Source organism: Palaemon carinicauda, chromosome 36, assembly GCF_036898095.1.
Source record: "Palaemon carinicauda isolate YSFRI2023 chromosome 36, ASM3689809v2, whole genome shotgun sequence".
Taxonomy (NCBI): domain Eukaryota; kingdom Metazoa; phylum Arthropoda; class Malacostraca; order Decapoda; family Palaemonidae; genus Palaemon; species Palaemon carinicauda.
Window position 1 is genome coordinate 13,851,691 of NC_090760.1, and position 18,072 is coordinate 13,869,762.

At 39.9% G+C, this 18,072-nt stretch overlaps 3 protein-coding genes across 3 annotated transcripts in view; 1 reads left to right on the forward strand and 2 right to left on the reverse strand.

The window, feature by feature from the left end:
• Positions 1–18,072, forward strand: part of LOC137628758 (pupal cuticle protein Edg-78E-like) — a 157,578-nt gene that overhangs the window by 21,575 nt on the left and 117,931 nt on the right. The window lies entirely within an intron of this gene.
• Positions 470–4,634, reverse strand: LOC137628374 (endocuticle structural glycoprotein SgAbd-8-like). The gene is made up of 2 exons (XM_068359525.1): positions 4,459–4,634; positions 470–653 (listed from the first exon to the last, which is right to left on the reverse strand). Exons 1-2 carry the CDS (start codon positions 4,620–4,622, stop codon positions 515–517), a joined length of 303 nt encoding a protein of 100 aa, XP_068215626.1. The 5' UTR covers positions 4,623–4,634; the 3' UTR covers positions 470–514.
• LOC137628375 (endocuticle structural glycoprotein ABD-4-like) lies at positions 12,204–13,505 on the reverse strand. The gene is made up of 3 exons (XM_068359526.1): positions 13,396–13,505; positions 12,781–12,961; positions 12,204–12,422 (listed from the first exon to the last, which is right to left on the reverse strand). Exons 1-3 carry the CDS (start codon positions 13,496–13,498, stop codon positions 12,293–12,295), a joined length of 414 nt encoding a protein of 137 aa, XP_068215627.1. The 5' UTR covers positions 13,499–13,505; the 3' UTR covers positions 12,204–12,292.

Here is an 18,072-nt window from a genome sequence, read left to right on the forward strand (position 1 = left end):
ATCTGTGTAGTGTGTGTTTATTTCTGTTGTCTATTAAAAAATTATTCGGACACTTTTACTGAAAGTTTTCATAATATATTCCTGAGATTCTTGGTGGTGTCATGCAAATCTCCCTCTCTCTCTCTCTCTCTCTCCTCTCTCTCTCTCTCTCTCTCTCTCTCTCTCTCTCTCTCTCTCTCTCTCTCTCTCATATTCTTTATATTGATATCTAGGGGACTTTAATATAATCAGTCTAAAACTCCAAATGTTCTTTAAAAGTTTATTTTGTAGATTCAGGAAAACATGACTTATTTAATAATAAATACAATAAATAGGTCCAGAATAGCTCAAATATTAGTCCTTAATGGCAGCGCAAAATGTATCGTACAGTCTGAAGTATCTGAAAGAAAGAGGGAAAGGGAGATATATTTTTTATTTGATCAGCTTCTCGTAGTGGTAGTGGTTAGGTTAGGTGTGAGATTTGATCCATATTTTGCGATAAAACTGTAGACGAATTTTCGAATTTACCATTGGATTAGTGACCTCCGTCGGTACGTTCGTATGGAAGAGCCACAGGTGTTGGGGGAGTGGGCAGGTGGTCGCCGACGGGCACGTACCCTTGGGCACCGGCGGAGAAGGTCAGGGCGATGGGGATGCCCTCGGGACCAGTGTAGCTGAAATTATAGGATTTTTTCTATCAAATGGAGAACATTCGAAATCAAACTCGTAATTTGTGTTCGCATAGATATTTGGTATGATATGGCTAATGAACATTTTTTAAGTAAATGATACACATAAAATGCTTTTAATCATGAGTTATAATTCGATGTTAGGATGCCAGAAAACTTCAAATCAATGAGTTATAATAGGCTATGTATTTTTACTCTACGCATTTTATCATCTTAGTTGATGTAATAGTTAATACTAGTTATATTGATTAAATCACTGTCTTCAAGTATTATAAAAACTTTTAGAATTTCAGATTGCAACAAATAGAAAGTGTTAGAATTGTTATTCCTTTATTCCTGAAACTTTGGTGCGCATAAACGTGTTATCATCCTCTTTGAAAATGCTTTGTTTTCTAAAGTGAATTTGAGCAATTAATGACTTTTCTTTGACCAAACCTATTATAACTTAATCCTTGACTGTAAGCACTACTCGTGTTGCCCCCTAGCGTCGTTTACGAATAACTTTTTAAATCTTGGCATTTTGCTATTATTATTATTATTATTATGATTATTATTATTATTATTGGCATTTTGCTATTATTATTATTATTATTATTATTATTATTAATTGCTAAGCTACAACCCCAGTTGGAAAAGCAGGATGCTATAAGCCCAGGAGCCCCAACAACGAAATAGCCCAGTAAGGAACGGAAACAAGGGAAAATAAAACATTTCAGGAGCAGGAACAACATCGATATAAATATTTCCTAAATAAACTATAAATACTTTAACAAAACAAGAGGAAGAAAATTAGATAGAATAGTGTAAATTTGATCTTTGAAGAAGGCTAGCGTTGCTCATGAACTTTGAACTGCTTGGTTATGGATATTAACATCGATGACTTTGAGGTTCTGGTCGTCAACTAGCAGCTCGATAGTTCAGAGTTAATACTCCGCTAGCTCTTCTTCCAGTCATTGGAAAATAATCCAACTATTTATTTAATAGCGTCGTGTTGTGTAGGATATGATATAAATACTTTAAAGTTAGTATTTCCCTGTACTATACTTTAAAGTTAGTATTTCCCTGTACTATACTTTAAAGTTAGTATTTACCTGTACTGGCAATATTTCTGCTGACCTTGACATTCAAAGATAGCGTAGTGTTCTTCCATACTTTATTTTACTTTTGACTTTCGAAAGTACTTTTCTGATTCGGCTTTGCGCACGCAAAAAAAAAAAAAAAAAAAAAAAGGGGGGGGGGGGGCGTTCGTCTAGCTGCAGGACCCTTAAGATATGTATGTCATTTACATTCTTTTAGGATTTGGAGAATTGTACGGTGAAGTCTGTTATTTGTCAAATCACACCACCATAACACTGGAAAAAAATTGTCCAACTAATTGAAAGACTTTTTATCTTCATTCCTTTTTAAGGAGGACGTCTTCAGTCCTTTTTTAAGGAGGATGTCTTCAGTCCTTTTTTAAGGAGGATGTCTTCCGTCCTTTTTAAGGAGGACGTCTTCCGTCCTTTTTAAGGAGGACGTCTTCCGTCCTTTTTAAGGAGGACGTCTTCCGTCCTTTTTTAAGGAGGATGTCTTCCGTCCTTTTTTAAGGGGGATGTCTTCCGTCCTTTTTAAGGGGGATGTCTTCCGTCCTTTTTAAGGGGGACGTCTTCCGTCCTTTTCAAGGGGGACGTCTTCCGTCCTTTTCAAGGGGGACGTCTTCCGTCCTTTTCAAGGGGGACGTCTTCCGTCCTTTTCAAGGGGGACGTCTTCAGTCCTTTTCAAGGGGGACGTCTTCAGTCCTTTTCAAGGGGGACGTCTTCAGTCCTCTTTAAGGGGGACGTCTTCAGTCCTTTTCAAGGGGGACGTCTTCAGTCCTTTTCAAGGGGGACGTCTTCAGTCCTCTTTAAGGGGGACGTCTTCAGTCCTCTTCAAGGGGGACGTCTTCAGTCCTCTTCAAGGGGGACGTCTTCAGTCCTCTTCAAGGGGGGGGGGGCGTCTTCAGTCCTCTTCAAGGGGGGGGGGCGTCTTCAGTCCTCTTCAAGGGGGGGGGGGGGCGTCTTCAGTCCTCTTCAAGGGGGGGGCGTCTTCAGTCCTCTTCAAGGGGGGGGGCGTCTTCAGTCCTCTCCAAGGGGGGGGCGTCTTCAGTCCTCTCCAAGGGGGGGGGGGCGTCTTCAGTCCTCTCCAAGGGGGGGCGTCTTCAGTCCTCTCCAAGGGGGGGCGTCTTCAGTCCTCTCCAAGGGGGGGCGTCTTCAGTCCTTTTTAAGGGGGGGCGTCTTCAGTCCTTTTTAAGGGGGGGCGTCTTCAGTCCTTTTTAAGGGGGGGGTCTTCAGTCCTTTTTAAGGGGGGACGTCTTCAGTCCTTTTTAAGGGGGGGGCGTCTTCAGTCCTTTTTAAGGGGGGGCGTCTTCAGTCCTTTTTAAGGGGGGGCGTCTTCAGTCCTTTTTAAGGGGGGGCGTCTTCAGTCCTTTTTAAGGGGGGGCGTCTTCAGTCCTTTTTAAGGGGGGGCGTCTTCAGTCCTTTTTAAGGGGGGGGGGCGTCTTCAGTCCTTTTTAAGGGGGGGGGCGTCTTCAGTCCTTTTCAGGGGGGGCATCTTCAGTCCTTTTCAGGGGGGGCATCTTCAGTCCTTTTCAGGGGGGGCGTCTTCAGTCCTTTTCAGGGGGGGCGTCTTCAGTCCTTTTCAGGGGGGGCGTCTTCAGTCCTTTTCAAGGGGGGCGTCTTCAGTCCTTTTCAAGGGGGACGTCTTCAGTCCTTTTCAAGGGGGACGTCTTCAGTCCTTTTTAAGGAGGACGTTATATATAATCAATGTCGAGGTCTGACTTTGCTACAGTAACTTGGACCCGTAAATAGTACATTGTCGGCAAGATTTTATGGTTGTGTAGCATTGTTAATTTGATATCGTAAAAAATATTCTAGCTTTAAAAGCTAGCACAGGGTTAATCCTATTTCTGGTGCAATCTCTGTTGTTGCTATGTAATAACCCTATTAATCTCTCTATTTTATTCAGCAACTTTAGTAGTTTTAAGTTAAATGATAATTCTCACAGTAGTCAATTCTAGTATTAATAGATAATCGTATTTTTTTTAAAGCAACGTTCAGTGATTCTTACTACAGAACGAGCGGTTACAATACAAAAACAGTTTAAGTCGCTAACTATACTAGATAAACTAAATAAATTGTCAACAATATTGAATGTCATAAAGGTTTCTTGATTTAATAAAATGTTTTAGTTTCATTACATATCAATTTAAACGCCACCCATTCCCTAACCCTAGTTAGAAAGTAGTTTAATTTATGAACGTTGTTTATAAAGGAAAATTCTTTAAAAACTGCAAATGCATTTGAATTTATCCACGTGACACTGTAATATTTTAATGTTCTAATATGCATAGTCTCCTTAATAGAGTAAAAAGTCTTCTGACCTTCCTCACGTCCTCCCTTTTAATTTAAAGAAGGCCGTCCTTTACCCAATCCTTTCAAAATAGAAGACCCTTTTCTTCCTCTTACCTCCTTCCAAAAGATTTTTTCCCCTCTTACCTCTATCCAAGATTAATTGCCTCTATCCAAGATTAATTGCCTCTATCCAAAATATCTTTTACCTCTTGCCCCTGTCCAAAATTTCTTGCCTCTATCCAAAATTTCTTGCCTCTATCCAAAATTTCTTGCCTCTATCCAAAATATCTTTTTTCTCTTGCCTCCATTCACAATATGTATTTTTTCCCTCTTGCCTCCATCCAAAATATCTTTTTCCTCTTACCTCCATCCAAAATATCTTTTTCCTCTTACCTCCATCCAAAATATCTTTTTCCTCTTACCTCCATCCTCCTTGTGACTCCTGTCCGTCATTCTGCCTTCCGGCCTCGTTCCTCTTGATTCCGTTTCCGGTCTCGAACTCGAAGGTGTACTCGCCGTAGGCGTTCTGAGTTCGGTCGTCCTTCAGGATCGGGATGGGCGTCTTGTAGCTGTCGGCCACCACCATGGCCACCAGGCAAGCGAACTGGAACGAAAGCGAAATATAGAAAGTACATTTAGTCAATGAAAAATGTGTCAATTGCTTTGTGGCAAATTAAACTAAAATTTATTGTAATTTTACAGTAATTAGCGGCAGTAAATTCTAAGTGTAGTTTGATAGAATATGATCCACAAATAACTTCAAAACTTCCCCATTTAAGGTTTGTTATTAATTAGGAAATTAATAGGCTAATATTCATATGATTAAATCTCTCAACGTCTGCTTAGAGAATTGTTTTTATCTTGAATAACAGTTAAAAATTGGAGCAAGGTATTGTTACAGAAGCCAAAAACTTAAATTGGGAGAGAATGTTAGTTATAGTAGACCCTGATGATACTAGGTCCACTAAATAGGCCTACAGTTCAAACTTTGTCGTAAAAACGCTAAAAAACGGGAATAAATATTGAGAGGCATTTACCTCTTTTAAAAACGGATATATTGACGTTAAGGAGTGATATTACGGTCACCAATCCGTAAAAGATAATAACGAAATAGGGTAAAAAAAAATACGGCCGCCTGTATTTTACTGAAATACGGCTGAGAACAGTATATTTTTACGGAGAATTTCGGATTAAAATTATTTTTTTAATGTTAATTTATTGCGGATACAAGTTTAAATTCACGAAGTAATAGTTTCACAAAATCCCTTGTCTGAAATGTTACAAAAAAAAAAAAATTGAATGTAGTTAATTAATTGCGGATACAAGTAGTTTAAATCTATGAAGTGATAGTTTCACTAAAATCCCTTGTCTGAAATGTTACAAAAAAAAATAAATAAATGTAGTTAATTCATTGAGGATACAAGTAGTTTAGACCTACGAAGTAATAGTTTCGTTAAAATCCCTTTTCTGAAATGTTACAAAAAAAAAAAAAAAAAAAAAAAAAAAAAAAAAAAAAAAAAAAAAAAAAAAAAAACAGCGTCAATAAACTTAAACGATTTTTAAACAGGTAAACCAGAAAGCTACTTACAAAGAACAGACGGTTCATGATGAAATGGAGATGTTCTAGTTTTCAAAGTTACTTGAGAACTGGTGTGATGTACCATTAAGTTTTCAGTTTATATAGCTCAGACTCTGAGAAACGCCCTTGTCTCTCTCTCTCTCTCTCTCTCTCTCTCTCTCTCTCTCTCTCTCTCTCTCTCTCTCTCTCTAATGACTGTAAAAGGCCTTTTTATGATATTCCAAAATTTTAAAACTAGTATATACAAACGCATTTACGTATTTTTTTTTTAGGTATTTTATACACGTATCGAAATTTATATTTGATTAATATTATACATCGAAAAAATATACGTAGTGGGAAACTATAGTGGCCCTGCGTTAAGAAGTTAATTTATAATTTTCTATACCGTAGAAAGCTCATTTTTTAAAACTTGAGAACAAACGACCTTTGTGGTTTTCATGCCTAACACTTCTTTGCTGCAAATATAAAGAATAATTTTGCGATTAAAGTAATGCACTCGATTGTCATTACAGCTCCCCCCCCCCTTTTTCAGCACAGGCTCTTGCTCAGAGGTCATCAGTGTCATGACTGGACTATAATGGACATGCTTAAACTCATAGATTTTTTGTTTCTGTATTTTCATTTATAATAAATTAGTTTTAGAGAGACCAATTTTAGTGGTGGGACCAAGTAATTTTGGTCTATCCTATTTTGCTTGCTGTATTTTCATTTATAATACAATTAATTAATTTTAGAGAGATCGATTTTAGGGGCGGGACCAAGTAATTTTGGACTATCCTATTTTCCTTGCTGTATTTTCATTTATAATACAATTAATTAATTTTAAAGGAGACCAATTTTATGGGCGGGACCAAGTAATTTTGGACTATCCTATTTTGCTTGCTGTAATTTCATTTATAATACAATTAATTAATTTTAATGGAGACCAATTTTAGGGGCGGGACCAAGTAATTTTGGACTATCCCATTTTGCTTTGTCAGAGCCTTTTTGTATGGAAATAATGTTATGGTTTGTGATCATAACTGTGGGAAATTTGAGCTACGAGGTATATCAGGATAACTTATTTCATAACTGGAAATATGGTTCATCGGTAACCATAGGTGGACCGACATAATACATCTTCTTGGGTTCTTATTTTGTAGTTTTCCGCTTCAATTAGCAATACGTGAACACAGATTAAGCTTATGAAATACAACAAAGCTTTAATTTCATGCTAGTTTCTCAAGGTTAAATCTTAGCAAAATTCCTGCTAGAAATCTTTTAAAATACCACTTCTGATTAAATTAGGCATTGTTGACAAGTGTAAATTTTTAGGGCATTGGATTCATATCATTGTGTAATTTTACCTTTTAAAAAAATGTATACTAGGAATTAATATATGAAATCTTTTATTTTAACAATCTCTCAAGATTAACCTTGTACAGATTAAACTTATGAAATGCAAAAAACTGTAATTTCATGCATGTTTCTCTTAAGGTTTAATCTTAGCAAAATTCGTGCTAGAAATCTTTTAAAATACCACTTTTCTGATAAAATTTGCCATTGCTGACAAGTGTAAATTTCAGGCCATTGGATTGATATCCTTGTGTAATTTTACCTTTGAAACATGTATATACTAGGAATTAATGTATGAGATCTTTCATTTTAACAAACTCTTAAGATTAACCTTGTACCTTATTGTCTTTGTATCCAGTACTCAAGCTTTTATTTATTTTATAATTATTTATCACAGAGTACTGAAAGAATTTTCAAGTAACCTGGTTTATTTTAGTGTGTGTGTGTACCGTTTAGGAAGTAGCTTATCTTATGGTTTGTTACTACGACCATTTTCCGAATAATGGGTGGCTAGGACTTTTGTCTTAAGAACTCTTGAATATATGGTTGACAAATAATTTAAAAGCTCAAGATAGAGATCACTGGCGAAATCTAACTGCGGCCCTTTGCGTCAATAGGCGTAGGAGGAGATGATGAATAACTAGTTATTTAAGATACTTTTAAATATGTCTAGTTTACATATGGCAAGAACTCCTGGTGTTTTTTTTTTCTTTTTTTTCCCAACGTAAATTTTAGTCAGTAGATTTAAACAACTGTCAACGTTGACTTGGGTTGTTACCTGAAGGTCAGTGTTTTAGAGCTTGGTTTTCTTCAAAGACTTTTATTATATACGTGGGGCCTATCCCGGTTTCGGCCTTAGGAACTCAACAGTAGACTAACATTCTTATAAAAATAATTAAGTTTATTTCGTTATTTTCTACAGATTAGCTAAGCCCATGGGTGTTTTAACAAACCCTTGAATAACCCGTTAAGTTTCATTTTTTGACTTGGCCCCAATCTAAACAGAATGTTTCCAAGTCAACCCAAAGAGCTTAGAAACATTGATTTTATTGAAGCATCTGGATGAATATTCTGAAACATTTTAATAACTGATATTACCAGGATTAACTACTGTAACTCTTCTTCTACAACCTGCTTGAAGTGCAACTTGAGAAATTACAAAACAGAGGAGCAAGATTAATTAAATTGCCCCACCATGAAAAAGATTATTACTATTATGATGATTGAATTACAATGACTGCCTCTTAATGCCAGAATATTGTTTTAAGATATGTTCTATAACTTAAGTCATCAGAATCGGACTTTCAGAATATCTTAAGAAGGGTTTCATATTATTGGAGCTAAGATGTAGTTCTACTGTAGGCTCTAGAGCGTTCAAATCTACTGCTCAAAGACTAGAAAACAAGTTAACGGGGAATTGCTGTGGTACACCATATACCGAAGAATGTATACGATAAAAGATCTTGTAGGTCCTGTTCTGTGATACAGGCCCATAAAAACAGTTCACAAAGTAAAGGGCATATCATAACAAGGATCCTAGCCAGTCTACAGAGCATATATGAATGGGGTGACCTATTCATTACGACATTTCTGAATGAAGGAGCCCAGTCAGTGTAAACCTAGTGTAAACAGCCTTTTTATTAGGTGGCCCCGTCAGTCTAAATTTATGAATGAAGGTCCCCATTCCGGAAAAAAAAAGAGCATTTAGGAATAAAGACTCCCAGTCAGAGTAAAGGAACGTTCAGAAATGAGGAACATCTGTCAATCTTAATCGGCAATTATGTATGATAAACCCAAATCCTGAGCAGTAAGAAAATATTGTAAAATGAGAGTATTTATTAATATACTATGGGCTTCATATAATTACGGTGCTCTTCACGAGACGGGAGGCTCAGGAGACGTCCGACAGCCGCACATTGTAGTATTTTTCTTAATTTCGCTGTTAAACTGTAACTATTTTTCTATGTAAAACTTCGTAAACTAAGTGTTTTTGATCTTGTGTTTAAAAGCTCAACAACTTTGTTTTACAGGCAGCGTTGCTAACAGTTTCTCCTTGTTTTATAGGCACCGTTGCCATTCGTTTTTCCTTGTTTTACAGGCACCGTTGCCATTCGTTTTTCCTTGTTTTACAGGCACCGTTGCCATTCGTTTCTCCTTATTTTACAGGCACCGTTGCCATTCGTTTCTCCTTATTTTACAGGGAGTGTTGCCCACAGATTTTCCTTGTTTTACAAGCAGTGTTGCCCACAGATTTTCCTTGTTTTACAAGCAGTGTTGCCCACAGATTATCCTTGTTCTACAGACAGTGTTGCCCACAGATTCTCCTTGTTTTACAGTGTTGCCCACAGCAGTGGTGGCCACAGTTTCTCCTTGTTTTACAGGCAGCGTTGCCCACAGTTTCTTCTTGTTTTACAGTCGGTGTTGCCCACAGTTTCTCCTTGTTTTAAAGGCAGAGTTACACACAGTTTCTCCTCGTTTTACAGGCAGCGCAGCCCACAGTTTCTCCTCGTTTTACAGGCAGCGCAGCCCACAGTTTCTCCTCGTTTTACAGGCAGCGCAGCCCACAGTTTCTCCTCGTTTTACAGGCAACACAGCCCACATTTTCTCCTCGTTTTACAGGCAACACAGCCCACAGTTTCTCCTCGTTTTACAGGCAACGCAGCCCACAGTTTCTCCTCGTTTTACAGGGAGCATAGCCCACAGTTTCTCCTTGTATTACAGACAGTGTAGCCCACAGTTTCTCCTTGTTTTACAGGCAGTGTAGCCCACAGTTTCTCCTTGTTTTACAGGCAGCGTAGCCCACAGTTTCTCCTTGTTTTACAGGCAGCGTAGCCCACGGTTTCTCCTGGTTTTACAGAGAGCGTTGCCATCGGTTTTTTTTTTTTTACTGGCAGTGTTGCCCACATTTTCTCCTTGTTTTACATGGTGTTGCCCACAGTACCTCCTTGTTTTACAGGCAGTGTTGCCCACAGTACCTCCTTGTTTTACAGGCAGTGTTGCCCACAGTACCTCCTTGTTTTACAGGCAGTGTTGCCCACAGTACCTCCTTGTTTTACAGGCAGTGTTGCCCACAGTACCTCCTTGTTTTACAGGCAGTGTTGCCCACAGTACCTCCTTGTTTTACAGGCAGTGTTGCCCACATTACCTCCTTGTTTTACAGGCAGTGTTGCCCACATTACCTCCTTGTTTTACAGGCAGTGTTGCCCACATTACCTCCTTGTTTTACAGGCAGTGTTGCCCACATTACCTCCTTGTTTTACAGGCAGTGTTGCCCACATTACCTCCTTGTTTTACAGGCAGTGTTGCCCACATTACCTCCTTGTTTTACAGGCAGTGTTGCCCACAGTTCCTCCTTGTTTTACTGGCAGTGTTGCCCACAGTTCCTCCTTGTTTTACTGGCAGTGTTGCCCACAGTTCCTCCTTGTTTTACTGGCAGTGTTGCCCACAGTTCCTCCTTGTTTTACTGGCAGTGTTGCCCACAGTTCCTCCTTGTTTTGCAGGCAGTGTTGTCCACAGTTCCTCCTTGTTTTGCAGGCAGTGTTGTCCACAGTTCCTCCTTGTTTTGCAGGCAGTGTTGCCCACAGTTCCTCCTTGTTTTGCAGGCAGTGTTGCCCACAGTTCTTCCTTGTTTTACAGGCAGTGTTGCCCACAGTTCCTCCTTGTTTTGTAGGCAGTGTTGCCCACAGTTCCTCCTTGTTTTGCAGGCAGTGTTGCCGACAGTTCCTCCTTGTTTTGCAGGCAGTGTTGCCCACAGTTCCTCCTTGTTTTACAGGCAGTGTTGCCCACAGTTCCTCCTTGTTTTGCAGGCAGTGTTGCCCACAGTTCCTCCTTGTTTTACAGGCAGTGTTGCCCACAGTTCCTCCTTGTTTTACAGGCAGTGTTGCCCGCAGTTCCTCCTTGTTTTACAGGCAGTGTTGCCCGCAGTTCCTCCTTGTTTTACAGGCAGTGTTGTCCGCAGTTCCTCTTTGTTTTACAGGCAGTGTTGCCCGCAGTTCCTCCTTGTTTTACAGGCAGTGTTGTCCGCAGTTCCTCCTTGTTTTACAGGCAGTGTTGTCCGCAGTTCCTCCTTGTTTTACAGGCAGTGTTGTCCACAGTTCCTCCTTGTTTTACAGGCAGTGTTGTCCACAGTTCCTCCTTGTTTTACAGGCAGTGTTGTCCACAGTTCCTCCTTGTTTTACAGGCAGTGTTGTCCACAGTTCCTCCTTGTTTTACAGGCAGTGTTGTCCACAGTTCCTCCTTGTTTTACAGGCAGTGTTGTCCACAGTTCCTCCTTGTTTTACAGGCAGTGTTGTCCACAGTTCCTCCTTGTTTTACAGGCAGTGTTGTCCACAGTTCCTCCTTGTTTTACAGGCAGTGTTGTCCACAGTTCCTCCTTGTTTTACAGGCAGTGTTGTCCACAGTTCCTCCTTGTTTTACAGGCAGTGTTGTCCACAGTTCCTCCTTGTTTTACAGGCAGTGTTGTCCACAGTTCCTCCTTGTTTTACAGGCAGTGTTGTCCACAGTTCCTCCTTGTTTTACAGGCAGTGTTGTCCACAGTTCCTCCTTGTTTTACAGGCAGTGTTCCCCACAGTTTCTCATTGTTTTACAGGAAGCGTGGCCAATAGTGTCTCCTTGTCTTACAGGGAGTGTGGCCAACAGTTTCTTTTTGTTTTACATGCAGTGGTGCCAACGGTTTCTTGTTGTTTTGCAGGCAGTGTTGTCATCGGTTTCTTTGTTTTACAGGTAGGTTTGCCAAAAAATGTTCTCTACCTTCCAGTAAAGTATACCTGATTCAATAAAACAAACTATACATGGATCTCTGCACTTTGCAACAAATTGGTGCATATATCAGGCAACGATTTGATGTGCTTTAAGGCCACCCGTGTGCTTCCAATCCTGCTTTTATACAGTTATCTTTAGGCATGGGAGATATTTCTGAAAACAGTTATTTGAGGTTTTATATCGAACTCCGCATATTTAAGTAATAACTTTATTTACATGATTTACAATAAATTGTCAAGATAAATGGAGCAAAAGAGCAAAGTCTAAATAATAGTTGAATAATTAATTGTGAAATCGTGATTAAAATAGATTTGAAACATCAACAGTTGAATTTTTAAGTAGTTTAGTTTAGATGATAAAGTTCTATTTCTTGAAAATGTCAAAAATATCAGAATGGAAGAATGGTTTACTGATGAAATAACATAACCATAACTAGTTATGCATTAATTAAACTAGCAGTCAGAATTATTTGATATTTGATAGTAAATATTAATTTTTTTGTTCTTAATCCGATTATCAAAAGCTTTTAGATGAAAAATCGGTATTTGAAGTCGTGCTAATCAAGATTAAGATTTTAATCAATGACCTCCGTCGGTACGGTCATAAGGAAGGGTTGGGGGAGTGGGCAGGTGGTCGCCGACGGGCACGTACCCTTGGGCACCGGCGGAGAAGGTCAGGGCGATGGGGATGCCCTCGGGACCAGTGTAGCTGAAACGATAGAAGAAGATTTACGTTAGATAATCACCATTAGGAACAAGATATTCTCCATTCTCTATTGTAACTATGTTCTTAGATGACAAGAACTAATTACTAATGGACTATCAGTTCGTTGTCAACATTTAATGTTTTCTCATCATACTTAATAGTATTATCACTATATTCTTGAATATTTTATATAGATCTTTTAAGGAACAATGGATTTTAATAGTTTAACCTATTTTCAACCCATTGAATAACCATTCACAGGAGGGCTACTGTTTAAACCTCCATCTTGCGTAATTTGAAGAGGGTCTTTTCTCATCCCTTAGAAAGATGTCCTTCTTTCCTCCCTCTTCCTTCCTCTTACCTCCATCCTCCTTGTGACTCCTGTCCGTCATTCTGCCTTCCGGCCTCGTTCCTCTTGATTCCGTTTCCGGTCTCGAACTCGAAGGTGTACTCGCCGTAGGCGTTCTGGGTTCGGTCGTCCTTCAGGATCGGGATGGGCGTCTTGTAGGTGTCGGCAACCACCACGCCACCAGGCAAGCGAACTAGAACGAAAGCGAAGTAGGGAACGGCCATCAATTCTAACAAGTTAATAAGCCATATTTGAAACTTCTTCGTTATGTACTTTAGAATTTGATGTTTTGCAAAGAGATTGCAATGTATTAATTTTGCAATTAGTAACTGTAATTGTTGATTACATCCGAATTGATGTAAACCAATAAATACCGTGAGAAAAATAACATACTAGATTTAACATTCATATAAATACTCAGTCGTCAGGCTAAAGGAATTCTTTACATATGAATTTGAAACTGGAACTAGGTAATTTAATATTAACGAGGTTAAAATGTTATTTGCGAAAGAGGATGAAATGTTCAAGAGGTACTGACTCCTGCCTTTGGTTTAATTCATGAAGAATAATTAAAACAAAAACGTGGTTTATCCACTTAACCACCAATGACTTTGGAAATTCACTTACGAAGAGGAGACCGTTCATGATAGTGGAGATGTTCTCGTTTTGAAAGCTCCTTGAGAACTGATAGTTTAAACGAATGAGGTTTGTGTTTATATAGCTCTCGCATTCAACGATTCTGGAAGACAATAGTGCCCCCGGCTACGCCCTTGCTATTAATTACTCTCTCTCTCTCTCTCTCTCTCTCTCTCTCTCTCTCTCTCTCTCTCTCTCTCTCTCTCTCTCTCTTTTTTTTTTTCTCTCCTCTCCTCTCTTTCTCTCTTTTCTCTCCTCTCCTCTCTTTCTCTCTTTTCTCTCCTCTCTTTCTCTCTTTTCTCTCCTCTCCTCTCTTTTCTCTCCTCTCCTCTCTTTTCTCTCCTCTCCTCTCTCTATGCTCTCTTTTCTCTCCTCTCCTCTCTCTATGCTCTCTTTTCTCTCCTCTCCTCTCTCTATGCTCTCTTTCCTGTCCTCTCCTCTCTCTATGCTCTTTTCTCTCCTCTCCTCTTTCTCTCTTTTCTCCTCTCCTCTCTCTCTCTCTCTCTCTCTCTCTCTCTCTCTCTCTCTCTCTCTCTCTCTCTCTCTCTCTCTCTCTCTCTCTCTCTCTCTCTCTCTCTCTCAAAAGCATGTTAATAGTACAGATATTCTTTTACACGGATTCTTTCTTTATCTGGAATGAAGCTTGAAGCAAGATTGATTGCATAATTAACACTAACCAATTGTATATCTAGCATTTAAGAAGTTAATGTATGAACATATGTTTGGATGTTTAAACCTTTTACGATTTTAAATCGAACGTTAGATTTTAATTATTAAATCTTTAAGTTTAAATTTTACACAGTTTCAAAGTATGATAATATTGGCGAATTGTTTAGTGGTTTAGCGTTAGTTTATTCATACACTCCTAAATATTTCACCAGTATATTTTTTTCTTAATCTTGAAATTTCTTCATAGTTTGTCTTCAAACGCATCGAAAGAACGTCTCGTATCTGGTGAAAATAAAGAGAAAATTTCGTATTTTATATTATCATTAATTTTCAGTAAATTAGATAATGAAAATGCCATAATCTGGTAACTAAAATCAATATTTTATGAATTTTGAAATACAGACATGCAGGATATCCAAAGAAACTCTTTTTATTAACTTTGTATTTTAAAGTCAATACAAATAGAAAATCAGTAAATGGCGCAAAAAAGTATCTTTTTACGAGAATGAATAATCCTATTAATAGTTATTAATTTGGATTCGTCGTTTAACATTGAACGCTCTTTCCTTTACAGTTAAAAAACAAATAATTCCTCCCTGAACGAGGTCAAGCATGTGGTTAATAAATGTATAGTCTTGCAAGGCAGTTGTCAGTTCAGTTGACGAAATCCCTCTCTTCTTGGTATGCCTTGATTTGTTATTTAAGTAAATTTAATATTAAATGTTTGACATAAATCCTAGCTGGAGTTAGAAACTGAGAAGGCTTGACCTTAGTGGTTCAATTGCTTGAATCCAAAGAAAGTACTTTCTTAAAAGGTAATTTTGTTGCATTATGAAATTCTCGTTTGTTGTTGGGGTGGCCGATGTGGTAACGTCCCTAACTGGTTAACGCCATACAGGAGTTCCAGTCTCAAGCTCGTTAGTTCCTTTGGTCGAAGCAACCTCACCATACTTGTGAGCTAAGGATGGGGTTTTGGGGGAGCCTATATGTCTATCTGCTGAGTTAGCAGCAGCTATTGCCTGGCCCTCTTTGGTCGTTGCTTGGGTGGAGAGGGGTCTTGGGCGCTGATCTGTATATATGGTCAGTCCCTAGGGCAATGTCACTGTCCCTTGTCTCTACCATTCATGAGCGCCCCTTAAACACCTTTAAACTGGTTGCAACACTAGCTTTTGCTCAATAAGCAAGTGATAGTACAGACGATGTATCTCAAAGGGTACACTATTAGTATTATTTTTCTAGCTGGCCCCATTACCGACCTTCAAGCCCTCTCTTTTCCATCTTGCTGCCCACAGTCCAGAAAGTGCCTAGTCACACAGCTGAGGTCAGGGGTTTCACCTAGTCACACACCTGTGGTCAGGGGTTTCACCTAGTCACACAGCTGTGGTCAGGGGTTTCACCTAGTCACACAGCTGAGGTCAGGGGTTTCACCTAGTCACACACCTGTGGTCAGGGGTTTCACCTAGTCACACACCTGTGGTCAGGGGTTTCACCTAGTCACACACCTGTGGTCAGGGGTTTCACCTAGTCACACGCCTGAGGTCAGGGGTTTCACCTAGTCACACACCTGAGGTCAGGGGTTTCACCTAGTCACACACCTGAGGTCAGGGGTTTCACCTAGTCACACACCTGTGGTCAGGGGTTTCACCTAGTCACACACCTGTGGTCAGGGGTTTCACCTAGTCACACACCTGTGGTCAGGGGTTTCACCTAGTCACACACCTGTGGTCAGGGGTTTCACCTAGTCACACACCTATGGTTAGGGGTTTCACTTAGTCACACACTTATCGTTAGGGGTTTCACTTAGTCACACACCTGTGGTCAGGGGTTTCACTTAGTCACACACCTGTGGTCAGGGGTTTCACCTAGTCACACACCTGTGGTCAGGGGTTTCACCTAGTCACACACCTGTGGTCAGGGGTTTCACCTAGTCACACACCTGTGGTCAGGGGTTTCACCTAGTCACACACCTGTGGTCAGGGGTTTCACCTAGTCACACACCTGTGGTCAGGGGTTTCACCTAGTCACACACCTGTGGTCAGGGGATTCACCTAGTCCACACACCTGTGGTCAGCGGATTCACCTAGTCACACACCTGTGGTCAGGGGGATTCACCTAGTCACACACCTGTGGTCAGGGGATTCACCTAGTCACAACCACCCTGTGGTCAGGGGATTCACCTAGTGTCACACCTGAAGTCAGGGGTTTTCACCTAGTCACACACCTGTGGTCAGGGGTTTCACCTAGTCACCACACCTGTGGTCAGGGGTTTCACCTAGTCACACACCTGTGGTCAGGGGTTTCACCTAGTCACACACCTGTGGTCAGGGGTTTCACCTAGTCACACACCTGTGGTCAGGGGGTTTCACCTAGTCACCCACCTCCGCTAAAGGGTTTCACAGGCAGTGTTGCCCACAGTTTCTCTTTGTTTTACTGGCAGTGTTGCCCACAGTTTCTCCTTGTTTTACTGGCAGTGTTGCCCACAGATTCTCCTTGTTTTACTGGCAGTGTTGCCCACAGATTCTCCTTGTTTTTCTGGCAGTGTTGCCCACAGTTTCTCCTTGTTTTACTGCCAGTGTGACCGCAGTTTCTTCTTGTTTTACTGGCAGTGTTGCCCACAGTTTCTCCTTATTTTACTGGCAGTGTTGCTCACAGTTCCTCCTTGTTTTACTGACAGTGTTGCCCACAGTTTCTCCTTGATTTACTGGCAGTGTTGCCCACAGTTTCTCCTTGTTTTACTGGCAGTGTTGCCCATAATTTCTCCTTGTTTTACTGGCAGTGTTGCCCATAATTTCTCCTTGTTTTACTGGCAGTGTTGCCCACAGTTTCTCTTTGTTTTACTTGCAGTGTTGCCCACAGTTTCTCCTTGTTTTACTGACAGTGTTGCCCACTATTTTTCCTTGTTTTATGGGCAGTGTTGCCCACGGTTTTTCCTTGTTTTACTGGCAGTGCGCCCACAGTTTCTCCTTGTTTTACTGGCAGTGTTGCCCACAGTTCCTCCTTGTTTTACAGGGAGTGTTGCCAAGTCTCTCCTTGCTTTACAGGGAGTGTGACCAACAGTTTCTTTTTGTATTACATGCAGTTGTGCCAACAGTTACTCCTTATTTTACAGGCAGTGTTGCCATCAGTTTCTCTTTGTTTTACAAGCAGTGTTGCCAACAGTTTCTCATATAACTTCCAGTGAAGTATACATGGAGCTCTGCGCTTTGCCACAAATTGCGGCATAACTAAGGCGACGATTTGATATGCTTTAAGCCACCCGTAGGCTTCCCATCCTGCTTTTATACAGATATCTTTAGGCATGGGAGATATTTCTGAAAATAGTTGAGGTTTTTTATCAAACTCCACAAATTTAAGTAATAACTTTATTTACATGATTTACATTTCAAATATAGTATAGTGCCCAGGAATAAATTGTCAAGATAAATGGAGCAAAAGAGCAAGTATAAATATAGTAGAATATATAATTGTGAAATCGTGATTAAAATAGATTCGAAACATCAACAGTTAAAGCTTTAAGTAGTTTCCTTTAGATGATAAAAGTTCCATTTCTTGAAAATGTCGAAAAATATAACAATGGAAGAATGGTTTACTGATGAAATAACAAAACCATAACTAGTTATGCATTAATCAAAGTAGCAGTCAGAAAGAATTATTTAATATTTGGTAGTAAATTAAAGTTTTTTGTTCTTAATCCGATATCAAAACGCTTCTTTAGACGAAAAATCTGTATTTGAAGTCGTGCTAATCAAGATTCAAGATTTTAATCAATGACCTCCGTCGGTACGTCGTAAGGAAGAGTTGGGGAGTGGGCAGGGGATCGCCGACGGGCACGTACCCTTGGGCACCGGCGGAGAAGGTCAGGGCGATGGGGATGCCCTCGGGACCAGTGTAGCTGAAACGATAGAAAAAGGTTTGCATTAGATAATCACCATTAGGAACAAAAATATTCGCCATGATCTCTTGTAACTACGGTTTTTGATGACAAGAACGAATTACTAA

Coding starts and splice junctions, on each gene's coding strand:
- LOC137628374 (XM_068359525.1), bottom strand. CDS start 4,622: ATGGTGGTGGCCGACAGCTACAAGACGCCCATCCCGATCCTGAAGGAC. Junction 654..4,458: donor GAGTCACAAGGAGGATGGAG/GTAAGAGGAAAA, acceptor CTATAATTTCAG/CTACACTGGTCCCGAGGGCA.
- LOC137628375 (XM_068359526.1), bottom strand. CDS start 13,498: ATGCGAGAGCTATATAAACACAAACCTCATTCGTTTAAACTATCAGTT. Junction 12,962..13,395: donor TCATGAACGGTCTCCTCTTC/GTAAGTGAATTT, acceptor CTTTCGTTCTAG/TTCGCTTGCCTGGTGGCGTG. Junction 12,423..12,780: donor GAGTCACAAGGAGGATGGAG/GTAAGAGGAAGG, acceptor CTATCGTTTCAG/CTACACTGGTCCCGAGGGCA.